This window comes from Bufo gargarizans, chromosome 4 (assembly GCF_014858855.1).
Source record: "Bufo gargarizans isolate SCDJY-AF-19 chromosome 4, ASM1485885v1, whole genome shotgun sequence".
Taxonomy (NCBI): domain Eukaryota; kingdom Metazoa; phylum Chordata; class Amphibia; order Anura; family Bufonidae; genus Bufo; species Bufo gargarizans.
This window is the reverse complement of record NC_058083.1, coordinates 105401677-105417862: the sequence shown is the minus strand read 5'-3', so window position 1 is coordinate 105417862 and position 16186 is coordinate 105401677. Positions and strand designations below refer to the sequence as shown.

Genomic DNA, 16186 nt, shown 5'->3' with positions numbered 1-16186 from the left:
TATACGTCTGTAATGGAACATTTTATTCCAGACTTTACATGTACGCTGCACAGATTATCACTATATGGCCATGTGCCACTGCAAAGACCAATGTGAAAAGTCGCCTGAAGGAATGAGCTACTGGACTGGACAGAAAAAATGCCTCGGAATGAAATCACAGACGTACAATGGTGCAGTAGGGTCCCACACACTGCCGACTGTGGCCTAATAGAGGCAGCTGCTGCACAGGCCGTGTTCCCAGGGCCGACCACGGTCATGTGGATGAGCCCTTACACTACTTTTCAGAAACATTTGTACAAGTCACGTGACTTCGTTTAATATCTTCTGTAATTCATTTGTAAACTGGAAAACCACTTTAAAACTTGAAACCGAACTCTGCTTTGGTTCTGAGGTCCCGGTCGGAACCGAAGCCAAGTTCAGTTTCAAGTCTTAAAGTAGTTTCCCACTTTACAAATCAGCTACCGAAGTTATTGAACTAAGGCACGTGCGACTTTGCGAGTAACTAACATCTGAAGCTTGCTCGCTCGCTCATCTCTACTGCTGGTTCTCCTCCGGCCTCCATTATAGTGAATGGGGTCGGATGGCGCCCAGGTAGCGCACAGTTGTGCCCGGCAAGGACAGATCCAGAAGGCTGTGGAACTATGCCTTTTTTTTTTTCAGCCAGCAGGAGCCCTCCTTATCTCTGGGGCCCCAAACATTTCTTTATCATCCGTGAGGTGTGAAGCCTAACCTTGAGTATAAGCATGGCTTATATTTCCCACTGAAGTCCATTATTTCCCAGGGCTACCACAGTATACAACCACCTGCCATCCTCAGTACAGTTAATACATAACGTAAGAAAAACAGTATCTAAACAGAGGCAAAAAATGTGGTCATTTGACAGAAAAAAAAATTGTAAGCGCACAGTATCACAAAACAGCACGCCCCGCCCTTATCTGACGTCACGCCCAATGTCCCTCTTCTATTTATACTCCTGCGCTGGCAACGTAATCCACGCCCACAAGTCGCCCGGAAGTGGGGCTAAGCGTGGTGAAGCCGGAAATACGTCATCTGCCCGTGTTAAGTATGAAGCCCGCTGTGGATGAGATGTTCCCGGAGGGGGCCGGTCCTTACGTGGATCTGGATGAGGTGAGAGGTCCCGGGGAAATCACTGAGGCCATGTTGTGGGTCGGAAGGGAGTTACCTGGACTTTTCTGCTGTATGGCTTATATATAGTCGCTTCTTAAAGGGGGCGTACAGGAATATGTCCATTTTTTTACACTTTTCCTCACCATGCTCCTACTTGCTGACAACCTCCTGCCTGACCCTGCCTCTGGTGTCCTCCATCCAAAAAGCAGTAGAAAAAACTGACAGTGAGGCTTTAGGGTGGCTGCTACTGGATGACGCTGTGCACAGGCTCAAGCAGTCTTAAAGGGGTATTCCGGTTGTTAGGCTACTTTCACATTAGCGTTTTCAATTCCGCTATAGGATCTCAATAGCGGAAGAATGTTTCTGATTTGTCCCCATTCATTGTCAATGGGGACAAAACTAAATGAAACAGGATGCATGAGAATTCGTTCCGTTTGGTTGCACTCCCATCGCGGACAGTGTAAGTCAATGGGGACTGATCCGTTTTCTCTGACACAATAGAAAACGGATCTGCCCCCCACTGACTTTCAATGGTGTTCATGACTGATCTGTCATGGCTATAGAACACCTAATGCAGGCGGTTGTATTATTGTAACGGAAGAGTTTTCGCAGATCTGTGACGGATCCGCAAAAAAACACTAATGAGAAAGTAGCCTTAGACGTTATCCCCTATCCACCGATCATGATGATGGGGCCCCATACTCCCTGCAGGCCTCCTAAAATATGCATGTGCCTACTCTATTACTTTCAATGGTAGTTCCGGATATAGTTGAGTAGTGCGCTCACCTATCTCCGTAATTCCCATAGAAATTAATGGAGCGGCTGCACACATGTGTGACCAGTCGGTCTGTGTATTTCAGCAGGGAATCAGTGGAGATCACAGTGGTAGGACCCCCACCGATTTAGTAGTTGGATAGGGGATAACAACTGGAATACCGCTTTAAAGGGGTTGTCCAGGATTGAGGACTTTGTTCCATTAGTACAAGACAGACATACATATAATATACATCCATGTCCTACCTTTTCCACATGTTTCTGAAGCCCCGTATTCTTATAGGAAATTCTTCGCCAGAAGTGAAGTTTTCTTAGACTTGGTGACGTACCGGGTCCCTTGCAGGAGCGCTGAAGCCTCCTCTTCCGGTTACTCAGGGAGCCTGGTGGCGTTGCAGACACTGATGGGCGGGCTTTAGTGCTGCTCTAGCCAGTAAAACGGCTGGGCAACGCTTAAGCCCGCCCATCAGAGCCGGTGACATCACCGAACACGCTACTGGGCAGAAGCCTTCTCCCGGCAGTGTGTTACTGTAAACAAAAGGGCCTTTGCCCTGCGCGATTTAGCGCAGTGCAAAGGAGAGCATCGGAGCATGAACTGCTCCAATGCTCAAGTCAGGGGGGCTGCCTGGGTTAAAATAGAGCTGAACCCGGACAACCCCTTTAAGGTCACATAAACAGATTTTTGCTGCTTTTCATCACCAAAATCCAAATGTGTTCCTTTTGGATTTTGACTCTAATGTTCCCCAGATCTCCCCCTCTACACTGCAAAGTAAATGTGATAAAATAGTAAAGCCAGTCACACACCTTTTCTTCACTTCCAGCATCCTGCATCACTGCTATCCTCTTCCTGGCTGTAGCGCTGACGTCCCTCTAAGGGCCCTTTCACACTTGCATTGTCCGGATCCGGCGTGTCCTCCACTTGCCGGAGGTACACGCCGGATCCGGAAAAACGCAAGTGTACGGAAAGCATTTGAAGACGGATCCGTCTTCAAAATGCTTTCAGTGTTACTATGGCAGGCAGGACGCTATTAAAGTCCTGGTTGCCATAGTAGGAGCGGGGGAGCGGCATACTTACAGTCCGTGCGTCTCCCGGGGCGCTCCAGAATGACGTCAGAGCGCCCCAGGCGCATGGATGACGTGTACATGCGATCACGTCATCCATGCTCCTGGGGCGCCCTGACGTCACTCTGGAGCGCCCCGGGAGCCGCACGGACGGTAAGTATGCTGCTCCCCCGCTCCCCGCTACACTTTACCATGGCTGCCAGGACTTTAGCGTCCCGGCAGCCATGGTAACCATTCAGAAAAAGCTAAACGTCGGATCCGGCAATGCGCCGAAACGACGTTTAGCTTAAGGCCGGATCCGGATCAATGCCTTTTCAATGGGCATTCATTCCGGATCCGGCCTTGCGACAAGTCTTCAGGATTTTTGGCCGGAGCAAAAAGTACTGCATGCTGCGGTATTTTCTCCGGCCAAAAAACGTTCCGTTCCGGAACGGAAGACATCCTGATGCATCCTGAACGGATTTCTCTCCATTCAGAATGCATTAGGATAATCCTGATCAGGATTGTTCCGGCATAGAGCCCCGACGACGGAACTCTATGCCGGAACCGGCCAACGCAAGTGTGAAAGGGCCCTAACTGTGCAACCAGTCACTGGCCTCAGCAGTATATGGGACATCAGCGCTGCAGGAAGGACTGGAGTGCGGTGCCAGAAGTGGCTGGGGAGAAGAGGGGTATTACTTTATTTTTTTTTGTTGCTGTTTTATCACATTTACTGCTTTTGCCCACATATTTCCACGATATGCCATCAATGCCACAGAGTTGTCGGTCCAACCTCTGGAACCTGCTCCTGTCTCCAGAATAGGGACCTCAAGTGAATGGAGAGAGCATTGGGCAATGGGACTGCTGAAAATCGTCTATTTCCAGCAGTTCAATGGTGCGGTGGCCCACTTGCGTGGTGCTTACCCCCATTCACTGCTATGAAACTCCTGAAAACGGCAGAGCGCACTTGTTTTGATATTTTCAGCACTCTTAATTAGGGTTGTCACGATACCCCCATTTTTTTTTGATTCTGATACCATTAAAAAGTATTACGATACTCAATACCACGTGAAAAAAAACACACAAAAAAAAGCCTTGTGCATGCTGCATTTTATGGAACGTCTAGGCCATAATAGAACAGACCTATCCTAGACATATGGCGGCCATTGTAACCGATCGGAGCTCCGCAATTACATTGTTGGGGCTCCGCTGGGAACTGCCACTGCACCACCAATGAAGAGGGGGGTAGGAGACCCTGTGGCCACTGCCACCAATGATTTTTATACTGGTGGGGCGCACTGCACCACCAATGAAGATAACTGTCAGAGGTCTGGTGCCGGCTATGTGATTCTGCCGCCGGCACCCGCCTCCTGTTTTTGTATTAATGGTTTAGTTATCTTCATGGGTGACGCAGTGGCCACAGCCCCTCCCCTCCTCCACCCCTTTCTCTATTCATTGGTGGCAGCGGTGGCACAGGGGGAGGGAGAGACTGTTTCCTTCTGTGCTGCTGAGGGAACATGGCCGTGCTGTGAGCAGTGTGTGCCCTCTTCTCTGATACTAGGCTGTGCAGTAGCGCAGCCTAGTATCGGTAAAGGGCAAATCCCAGTATCGATACCGGTACAAAAGTATCGATATTTCGATACCCGATGCAACCCTACTCTTAATCTAGGCCTATCAAGAGCACAGAGTCGCCATACTGTTAAGGCCCTATTACACGGAGCGAATATCGTACAGGTTCTAGTTCACGCGAGCGAAGGTGAACAAGAATCGTGCAATGTGATAAGTATGAACAATTCAAAGACGAGCGACAAATTGCTTTTTTCTCATTAGGGATCGACCGATATTGTTTTTTTTTTTTTCCTTAGAGCAGATACCGATATTCTGTGAACTTTTAGGCCGATAACTTACAGTACAGACCAAAAGTTTGGATACGCCTTCTCATTCAAAGAGTTTTCTTTATTTTCATGACTATGAAAATTGTAGATTCACACTGAAGGCATCAAAACTATGACTTAACACATGTGGAATTATATACATAACAAAAAGTGAGAAACAACTGAAAATGTCATATTCTAGGTTCTTCAAAGTAGCCACCTTTTGCTTTGATTACTGCTTTGCACACTCTTGGCATTCTCTTGATGAGCTTCAAGAGGTAGTCACCTGAAATGGTTTTCACTTCACAGGTGTGCCCTGTCAGGTTTAATAAGTTGGATTTCTTGCCTTATAAATGGGGTTGGGACCATCAGTTGCGTTGTGGACAAGTCAGGTGGCTACACAGCTGATAGTCCTACTGAATAGACTGTTAGAATTTGTATTATGGCAAGAAAAAAGCAGCTAAGTAAAGAAAAATTAAGGTCAGTCAGTCCGAAAAATTGGGAAAACTTTGAAAGTGTCCCCAAGTGCAGTCACAAAAACCATCAAGTGCTACAAAGAAACTGGCTCACATGCGGACTGCCCCAGGAAAGGAAGACCAAGAGTCGCCTCTGCTGCAGAGGATAAGTTCATCCGAGTCACCAGCCTCAGAAATCGCAGGTTAACAGCAGCTCAGATTAGAGACCAGGTCAATGCCACACAGAGTTCTAGCAGCAGACACATCTCTAGAACAACTGTTAAGAGGAGACTGTGTGAATCAGGCCTTCATGGTAGAATATCTGCTAGGAAACCACTGCTAAGGACAGGCAACAAGCAGAAGAGACTTGTTTGGGCTAAAGAACACAAGGAATGGCCATTAGACCAGTGGAAATCTGTGCTTTGGTCTGATGAGTCCAAATTTGAGATCTTTGGTTCCAACCACCGTGTCTTTGTGCGACGCAGAAAAGGTGAACGGATGGACTCTACATGCCTGGTTCCCACCGTGAAGCATGGAGGAGGAGGTGTGATGGTGTGGGGGTGCTTTGCTGGTGACACTGTTGGGGATTTATTCAAAATTGAAGGCATACTGAACCAGTATGGCTACCACAGCATCTTGCAGCGGCATGCTATTCCATCCGGTTTGCGTTTAGTTGGACCATCATTTATTTTGCAACAGGACAATGACCCCAAACACACCTCCAGGCTGTGTTAGGGCTATTTGACCATGAAGGAGAGTGATGGGGTGCTGCACCAGATGACCTGGCCTCCACAGTCACCGGATCTGAACCTAATCGAGATGGTTTGGGGTGAGCTGGACCGCAGAGTGAAGGCAAAAGGGCCAACAAGTGCTAAGCATCTCTGGGAACTCCTTCACTGTTGGAAGACCATTTCAGGTGACTACCTCTTGAAGCTCATCAAGAGAATGCCAAGAGTGTTCAAAGCAGTAATCAAAGCAAAGGGTGGCTACTTTGAAGAACCTAGAATATTACATATTTTCAGTTTCACACTTTTTTGTTATGTATATAATTCCACATGTAAATTCATAGTTTTGATGCCTTCAGTGTGAATCTACAATTTTCATAGTCATGAAAATAAAACTTTGAATGAGAAGGTATGTCCAAACTTTTGGTCTGTACTGTATGTGTATTATATATCCTGTTCATTATCACTGTATGTACATGGCTCTGTGGAAAGGGTTAATGAATACTGAGAGACTGTTAGGGCTTTGATTGAGAAGCTGGTAATTTTTCACAGCTGCCATAGGGTTTAAAGAAGACCATGTTTTGGAGGGAAAAACCAAGGCTTGTTTACCACCAAAAAGCAGACAGCCTGACCTTATAAATGTCTGTCTGGTTTTAGGCTACTTTCACACTTGCGGCAGAGTGATCCGGCAAGCAGTTCCGTCGCCGGAACTGCCTGCTGGATCCGGCAAAACGTATGCTAACTGATGGCATTAGTAAGGGCTCTTTCACACTTGCGTTCTTTTGTTCCGGCATAGAGTTCCGTCGTCGGGGCTCTATGCCGGAAGAATCCTGATCAGGATTATCCTAATGCATTCTGAATGGAGAGAAATCCGTTCAGGATGTCTTCAGTTCAGGACCGGAACGTTTTTTGGCCGGAGAAAATACCGCAGCATGCTGCGCTTTTTGCTCCGGTCAAAAATCCTGAACACTTGCCGCATGGCCGGATCCGGAATTAATGCCCATTAAAAGGCATTAATCCGGATCCGGCCTTAAGCTAAACGTCGTTTTGGCGCATTGCCGGATCCGACGTTTAGCTTTTTTTGAATGGTTACCATGGCTGCCAGGAAGCTAAAGTCCTGGCAGCCATGGTAAAGTGTAGTGGGGAGCAGTATACTTACCGTCCGTGCGGCTCCAGAGTGACATCAGGGCGCCCCATGCGCATGGATGACGTGATCGCTTGGCACGTCATCCATGCGCATGGGGCGCTCTGATGTCATTCTGGAGCCCCCCGGGAGCCACACGGACGATAAGTATACTGCTCCCCCGCTCCCCACTACTACTATAGCAACCAGGACTTTAATAGCGTCCTGGCTGCCATAGTAACACTGAACGCATTTTGAAGACTGATCCATCTTCAAATGCTTTCAGTTCACTTGCGTTTTTACGGATTCGGTGTGTAATTCCGGCAAATGAAGTACACAATGTATCCGGACAACGCAAGTGTGAAAGAGGCCTAAGACTGTTTAGGAACCTGATCAGTCTTAAAAATGCCTGATCAGTAAAAAAAAATGCATTGAGATGCCGGATCCATCTTTCCGGTGTCACCCGGCAAAACGGATCCGGCATTTACTTTTTTTTTCACCTTTTTTCTGGTCTGCACATGCAGGACGGATCTGGCATTCAGGCAAGTCTTCAGTTTTTTTTGCCGGAGACAGAAAACCGTAGCATGCTACGGTTTTCTCTTTTGCCTGATCAGTCAAAATGACTGAACTGAAGAAACCCTGATACATCCTGAACGGATTACTCTCCATTCAGAATGCATGGAGATATTCCTGATCAGTTCTTTTATGGTATAGAGCCCTTGTGACGGAACTCTGTGCCAGAAAAGAAAAATGCTAGTGTGAAAGTACCCTTAGCTATGTTATGTCTAGAAACTTATTTTTGTCTGTGCCATGCTGTGTCATTGCTATTGAGTATCATTGAAGCTCTAACGTAGTTAAGTCTATACCAGACGGGAGCTGAAACAATGTATATAAGGAGAGCAGTCAGAGCTCCTAGTGTGCTGCAGTTAGGGACCAGTGCTTGGAGGGGCCGTCCCAAACCCGGCCACTTTAATAGTCTGGAAAACGATACTCCTTCCTGATGAGTGTCCCTTTAAGGGGTATTTGCAACCTCTTCAAATCAAGTTTATAGAGTTGATGCTTAAATGGGTTATCCGAGGCTGGAAATGCCTCCCCTACTGCCCGGGCCCCTCGCACTGATTGTACTTATCTGGCTCCCCTTGTCGCTCCTGGTCCCTGCACGGCCGACAATGCTTCTCCCTGTGCGTGGATGAAAACCTCCTGTGTCGGGCGAACAGCCAATGGCAAGCGGGGACAAGCCTCCCTAGCATTGCAGGTGATGCTAGGGAGGCTCATTCCCAGTCACCGCCTGCCATTGGCTGCGCTCCCCCCGACACTGGATGTTTTCATCCACACACTGGGAGAAGCAGCGGCGGCCATGCAGGGAGTAGGGAGCCAGGTAAGTAGAATCTGTGTGAGTGCCCTGGGCAGTAGAGGGAACATTTCCAGCCTCGGATAACCCCTTAAAATGAAAACTGACGCTACCTCTAGCATACTAGTGGTAGCGTCAGTAGACTTACGGTGTAATGTAGGTGCTCTGAAAAAAAGGGATGTGTATGATGACGAATATTTGTTTCTGTGTTTTCTAAGTAGTGTTAGATTGATGTCATGTAAGACTATTGATAATGATAACCTGACCATTTATATAACTACAGGCTGGTGGGAGCACAGGGCTTCTGATGGACCTTGCCGCCAATGAGAAGGCCGTACATCTAGACTTCTTCAATGGTGAGTTCTAGGGCTGCAGCTATCACTTATTTTAGTAATCAAGTATTCTATCGATTTTGATCAAACGATTAATGGAGTACTTTAATAAGAAAAAAATAATTAAAATGTTTTTCTTTTATAAAAAAAATAAAAATAATAATCAGCCCCACCTGTGCCATCGTCAGACTCCCATGCCATCAGCTCCCCTCCTTTCCGTGCCATCACATCCCCATGGGTGATGCCAGCTTTCAAACAAGACCAGTTGCATGTTTCCACCTCATCACCATGATGGCCACTAGGAGATTGACCCCTGACCTCTGTAGGGGCAGGAACAGAGAGAGGGTTTAAATCCCCAGCACCAGTGTTTCCTGTCCCTACAGAGGACAGGGGCAGAGAGTCCCCCTGTGGGGAGATGATGGATATCGATACACCTTACCGGGTGTTCCCCCTGCCCTCCTGCGGTCTTTGTACTAATACTGGGCAGGGGTGAAGGAGGGAGGCCTCGCTCCATTATGATATGTGAGCCTGCTCCCGGGCCGCGATCTCCCGCCGGGCCTCCATGGCTGTAGCCGGGTGCGCGCCTAAGCGCTTCCAGTGGGCGGCAGACGTCACTTCCGGTGGACAGAGGAAGTGACGTCGTTAGGATGCGTCTCCATTTTAAGAACTTCGGCGCCAGCAATGCAAGTGCTGAACGTCTCAGCGGTGTGTGGAGTGAGCGTGCCGACATGTCGACCGAGCCCCGCTCCCCTGTAGACCCTTCCGTGCCGCCTGCCGTAAGTTCCTCTGTGGGGAAGCGCTTTTTGCCCTGTTACTACTTTGTAAGACACTGTACCAGGTTGCTTGTTTCCTCCTCCACCTCTCTGGCTTGGGGTTTTCAGGCTCTATATCCCTGTGTATGTTCAGCATAGCTGATTGGGGTTATTTTTCCCAGGTCCCTAAGGAGGCTCAGAAAAAAGTCAGGAACCCCGCTAAGTGTGTGTCCTGTCTTAAACGACTTCCGGACGACTATCGCAAGAGATTATCCAAGGACTGTATCTCTAGCGTTATTTGTGAAGAACAACCCTCCTTTTTTGACGAGTTGAGATCAATGATACATGAGGAAGTAAAATCCTCCTTATCCCAAATTTCTTCCTTACCCAGGGACCCGCCTCCACCTAAAAAACGGAGGGGACTATCTCCTTCTTTATCAGATTCAGAGGAGATAGCAGAAAATGCTTCGTCCTCCAGAGCCTGGGAGGACGAGGAGGCATCCTCTGATATTGAGACTTCCGAATCAGATAGGAGATTTAGTTTTTCCTCGGACGAAATGCCAGACCTACTAAGGGCAGTCCGGGCCACTATGGAGGTAGAAAAAGCCCCAAAAGCCTATTCCGTACAGGATGAGATGTTCGGGAGACTCCGGGTTAAAAAAAAAAAGGGTTTTCCCGATCAACGAAAACATACGAGATATGGTGCTTGATGGATGGTCCAATCCAGAGAAACCCTTGGGGGTGTCCAGGTCCTTCAGGAATCGTCTATTGTTTGACCCTAACAAAGGCAGAATTTTCAACGAAACGCCAAAGATCGATGTTCAAGTGGTAAGTCAATAAAAAGACTGCCTTGCCCTTTGAGGATGCCTCCCAGTTGCACTTGGATAGGAAGGCGGATAGTCTTTTAAAAAAATCTTGGAAAGCCGCCATGTTTAATTTAAAAGCGAATATTGCCGCCACCTCGGTGGCAAGGTCCATGGGATTGGAGTCTCACGCCTAGGGAAGAAATCTTAAGGTCCCTCCCCTTACTGAAGTCCACCACGGCATTCATGGCAGATGCCTCAGCAGAATCTGTCAGATTTGCTGCTAAAGACGCTGGCCTCTCCAACGCGGCCTGCCGGGCTCTGTGGATGAAGAGCTGGTCAGGAGACAACACTTCGAAAATGAAGTTATGCTCCATTCCGTTCTTGGGAGAGTATGTCTTCGGCCCTGTCCTGGACCGTATCTTGGAGAAGGCTGTAGACAAGAAAAAGGGCTTCCCAGAGGAAAGACCCTATAAAAGGAAATATCCCTTTCATGCCCCCACCAGCCAGAACAAATCTTATAGGGATAAGGGGAAGTCAGGAAGATGGAGCTATCCCAAAGGGGGCAAGGGTAGATAGAAGTACCCCTTCCTCCTGTCAACACAAATCCTCGGATAAACTGACACCAGAGTCAGGGGGAGATTAAAGAATTGTTTGGCTCCTTGGGAGTCCATTACCCCGAACCCTTGGGTCCGGGACATCATAAAATTCGGATACCGAATCGAACTTTCTTCATCTGCCCCAGACCGCTTCATTGTTACCAACCCGAGCTCCTCCAATGTACGCAAGAAGATTCTCCAGGGAATTCAGAGCCTTCTGGAAATGGGCGTGATAGTACAGGTTCCATCAACACAGCTAGGACAGGGGTTCTACTTGAATCTTTTCCTGGTAGAGAAGAAAGAAGGCTCATTCCGGACCATTATAAATCTAAAGATCCTGAACAAATTCATAATATATCGAAAATTCAGGATGGAATCCCTAAAATCCCTGATTCCTTTAATAGGGAGAGATGCTCTGATGTGTTCAGTAGATCTACAGGATGCTTACTACCACGTCCCAATCCATCCAGACTCTCAAAAGTTTTTAAGATTTGCCATCCAAGACCACAGGGGGGTAACCTGTCATTTCCAGTTTACGGCTCTTCCCTTTGGGATATCATCTGCTCCCAGAGTCTTCACGAAGCTGATGGTCGAAATGGTGGCCTTCCTGAGGCGCAAGGGACTGGTGATTTTTTTTTTTTTTTTTTTTTTTTTTTTTTTTTCCCCCCCCTCCTCCTCCTCCTGTTTGGGAATTCAGAGAGCAAACTCAGAAAAGACTTAGTAACCTTCCTGTCTTTCATCCAAGATCTAGGGTGGTTGGTGACCCAAAAGAAATCAAACCTTCTACCCTCCAGCATAATCCAGTTTTTAGGGGTCGTCCTGGATTCCCGGGTTCAACATGCCTTTATCCCACCCGACAAGGTCAGAAACCTCCAATTGAAGGTCCGACTGTTTCAGAACAGGAGGTCTTGTCCCATAAGAGAAGCCAGGAGTCTTCTAGGTCTTCCCTCATCCTGCATTTCGTCTGTCCCATGAAGCCAGTCCCACTTCCGATCTCTCCAGTCATGGATTTTCAGAATCTGGAACAGGCAGCAGTCTACTTTGGATCACAAAGTTCTGATCCCTCCAGCAGTGAAGGCCTCCTTGGACTGGTGGAAGAGCACAAACAACGTGTCCTTAGGAGTTCCCTGGGAGAAGACGCCCTACATTCAAGTGCTCAGACGCAAGCGAAAAAGGATAATTTCTTTCAGGGTTCCTGGATGCCAACAACCCACTCTCAATCTTCCAACTTCAGAGAACTGGAAGTGGTTTGGAAAGCTCTGAAAGCCGCAGAGTTCCTACTCGAGGGCCGACATGTAAAAACTATTTCCGACAATACTACGACTGTAGCATACCTCTCTCACCAAGGAGGGACGAGATCAGAAAAGCTGTTGTCCGTGGCAAGGAAGATCTTCAATTGGGCGGAGTCCCACTTAATATCCATCTCCGTGATTCACTTGAAAGGAGTACTGAATGTCGAAGCAGACTATCTCAGTCGCCAGTTAATAGACCACACCCAATGGTCTCTAAATCAGGACGTGTTTCAGATACTAGTAGAAAGATGGGGCACCCCACAAGTGGACCTGTTCGCCTCCAAGAGAAACACAAAGGTACCAACGTTCTGTTTATACAATCCTCGGGCGCTGGACGTGCTCACGATACAATGGGACTGGGGTCTGTTACACGTTTCCACCCCTGCCTCTACTTCCCAGGATAATTCAGAAGCTCAACCGAGAGGATACAACTCTAATACTAATGGCCCCTTATTGGCTGAAGAGGAGCTGGTTCCCTTCCTTAAAAAACCTGTCGCTGGAGGACCATGGCCTCTTCCTTCCAGGAGGGACCTGCTTCATCAAGGGCCAATCTTGCATCCAACCCCGAGTTTCCTCAAATTATCAGCTTGGATCCTGAAGTCCAGAGGTTGAAATTACAGGGGCTTTCCGACCGTGTAATATCTACCCTGAAAGCGAGTAGGAAGAAGGTTACCTTCTCGCTCTATCTGAAGATTTGGAAGAGGTTCTGTTCATGGATCGGTAACCCTGCCCCAAACTTAGAGCCGCCCAATTTTCAGAAAATCCTGGACTTCCTCCAGCAGGGTCTCGAGTTAGGTCTTAGACCCTCCACCTTGAAGGTACAAGTCTCGGCCCTAGCTTGTTTCTTCGACCAAGATCTAGCCAATCACCGCTGGATCAAAAGATTTATGAAAGCAGCTTCTCGGCTACGGCCTTCTCTAAAATCCCGGATCCCCTACTAGGACCTCAATACAGTGCTAATTCCGGCTTTCTAGCTGCTACCATTCAGGAGATATCATCTAAAGCAGCCCTCCCCCTCCAGTTAGCTACTTTTCCCACTGACCGAGATGGACTCCGACAAAACAGTTAGGTGATTAATCAAAATAAATCTATGAATTTGTCCTCAGAAAAAGTATTTCCTTAGGGCTCATTTGGACGACTGTATCTGGTTTTGTGATCTGCAGATTGCAGATCCGCAAAACACTGATACCGGCCGTATGCATTCTGCATTTTATGGAACAACCAGTCCTATGATAGAAATGCATATTTTGTCTATAATTGCAGACTAGAATAGGACATGTTCTATCTTTTTTTTTTTTTTTTCAGGGTCACTGAATGGAAGTATAGATGCAGACAGCACACTGAGTGCTGTCTGCATCTTTTGTGGCCACATTGAAGTTAATGGGTCCGCATCAGATCTGCAAAATTACGGAACAGATGCAGACACTGATATATATGGTCATGTGAATGAGCAATTGGTCAAATCATCCTTCATGGATGCCTCCAGAGCAGACAACCTCTCTAATAGTCTCTGTTGGTGGCAAAGCAGTGACCACACTGGCAATATCTAGGACAAAAAAATAGGAGCCTTAAAGGGATTCTGTCATGAGATTTTAGCCCTATAAGCTATACATATGCCCATGTCCGTACTAATAACATGAATCCTAAACTGGCCTTAATAAACCTGCTTGTGGCTCCATTTGCCCAAAAAGCAGGTTTTTATAACCGGTCAATCGCCTACCTAAGGTGCCCAAGGGGACGTCAGTTAATACAGGGTGCCCGGTTGTCTGGTGCCCAGCGCCTCCTTCCCAGTCTTAATCGCCGCCCTCCTAAGCGCCGCCGCTGCCAGATCCGGCGCCTGCGCACTATGCTCAGCCTGATGCGCCGTGGACTCCTGGCAGCGGCTTCGTTGAGCAGGTTTAATAAGGCCAGTTTAGGATTCATGTTATTAGTACGGACATGGGCATATGTATAGCTTATAGGGCTAAAATCTCATGACAGAATCCCTTTAAATTGAGAACATTTCTAAGGCTACTTTCACACTTGCGGCAGAGTGATCTGGCAAGCAGTTCCGTCTGCATGCAAATGGACAGCATTGCATTGCAAGAACGTCTGTCATACGGACAAACTGATCCGTTTCGATTATGCGCATATCGGAAGGACGGATCCGGCATTCCTGTATTTTTAATGTAATTTATTGTAATTTTAATGTAAATTAATGCTGCAGTATTTCCTCCGTTCAGTGACTGAACTAAAGACATCTTGATGCATCCTGAATGGATTTCTCTCCGTTCAGAATGCATGGAGATGAAACTGATCAGTTCTTTTCCGGTATTGAGCCCCTTTGATGGAACTCGGTGCCGTAAAAGAATAACGCTAGTGTGAAAGTACCCTAAACCTCTTAAGAAAGCTAAATTAATTATACAATACAAATTTTTAATTTTTTTTGTTAAGCTGGAGTCTGAGTCTGTACCTTTTTTCCAACTCTAGCCACGACTTTGCCTCCACAGCCCTGAGTGTAAGAGCAACGTCTCCGTTGCTCCTAGAGGTCCATTTGCATATATTCAAACTTCATTTTTCTCAGCAATGCGGGCACATATGAACATGGGGCCAACACAGATGTCTTCAGCTGCCAAGTGCACATGTAATAGGTCAGCCAGTTTCATAGGTACAAATCTGCTGACAGATGCCCTTTAATTTATAGTTCTGGCTGTCTTTCACAGGTTGTGATTATTTCTGTTTTTGACCCTAGGTACTTTTTGTTACTTTGCATTATATGTTATGGTCTCTCTATTATACAGTTGCTGGTACAGCGGGAACAGTTTTTGCATAAGCGTGCTCCTGTATTTTGGTTGTGTACACCAGATTTCTCTAATCTTATACACTTTGCTGGTACTGGATTACACTGCGGGTTTTGTGCACTAGTATCCGTGTAGAAGACATGCACGTAATCCGCAACGTGTGCAAGTAACCTAATTTAGCGGTGGGAAAAAGCACACTAAATGTAGAGTCGCCCTTACATGTCAAATCTGAGGGTCCTATAGTATGGTAGATTATTTGCCACCTGCCTATAAACTTGCATCTCACTGGGGCTATATGTAATACCCAAGTGTCACCTGCCTTGGTGGGCATTTCCTGAGCTTCATCAGGAGGTGTGCGATTATGGATCTCAAGCCTGATGGCATGTGCCCACTCAGGTGTACAAAGGCCTGGTATGGGCACATGTGAAATAACATTACTATAAGAGAGAAGAAGATAATCCAGTGAAACAGCATTAATTGATATTTAGGGGGGTGCTAATGTGAATGTATATGATAAATGCTCTTCAGATACACTGGCAGATGCCATGTGTATTTTGTATGTAGGCAGTACGTGTGGCTGATGGGGTGAGAAGCATTTTTCATCTCCCTGGGTATGAATCCTATTGGCACTGACGTGTTGTCCTGTTCTTTGCAGATTTTGAAGACCTGTTTGACGATGAAGACTGCTAGTAATTCCCTTCCAGCAGCGCTCATCCGTGCCGTTTGGTTTAAGATGGAGGCCATACAAATAAGACAGTCTCTTGGACAGGGGACTGAGAATAATATATTTTACTTGTGTAAATAAAGTTACAAAATTCATGAGTTTGTGTGTTTGCTATTTGCAGGTATAAAGGGGTAAATGGAGCAAAGGCCGTGCCCATCCCGTGACCGTGCACCACCTTTAGGCCTCTTGCACACGAATGTGTGCGCCCCGTGGTCATGCTGCGACCTGCAAAATGCGGACCGCAATGCACGAGCACTCTCCGTGGGGCAGCAGATTGCGGACCCATTCACTTTAATGGGTTCGCGATCCGGCTGTTCCGCAAAAAGATAGAACATGTTCTATCTTTTTGCGGAATGGAAGTACGGGACAAAACCTCACGGAAGCACTCCGTAGGGTTCCGTTCCGTGCTTCCGTTTCGCATCTCCGAATTTGCGGA

General features: G+C 47.2%; 1 protein-coding gene across 1 annotated transcript; it reads left to right on the top strand.

Moving 5' to 3' along the window:
* The first annotated feature begins 986 nt into the window (after positions 1-986).
* On the top strand, positions 987-15845 carry COPS9 (COP9 signalosome subunit 9). The gene is made up of 3 exons (XM_044291810.1): positions 987-1128; positions 8752-8824; positions 15682-15845. The coding sequence occupies exons 1-3, from the start codon at positions 1066-1068 to the stop codon at positions 15714-15716; spliced, it is 171 nt and encodes a 56-aa protein (XP_044147745.1). The 5' UTR covers positions 987-1065; the 3' UTR covers positions 15717-15845.
* Positions 15846-16186: the final 341 nt, after the last annotated feature.

Excerpts from the sequence above, each read along its gene's own strand:
- COPS9 (XM_044291810.1), top strand. The coding sequence starts at position 1,066 with ATGAAGCCCGCTGTGGATGAGATGTTCCCGGAGGGGGCCGGTCCTTAC. Across the intron at positions 1,129-8,751 it reads CTTACGTGGATCTGGATGAG|GCTGGTGGGAGCACAGGGCT; the intron begins GTGAGAGGTCCC and ends ATATAACTACAG. Across the intron at positions 8,825-15,681 it reads ACATCTAGACTTCTTCAATG|ATTTTGAAGACCTGTTTGAC; the intron begins GTGAGTTCTAGG and ends TGTTCTTTGCAG.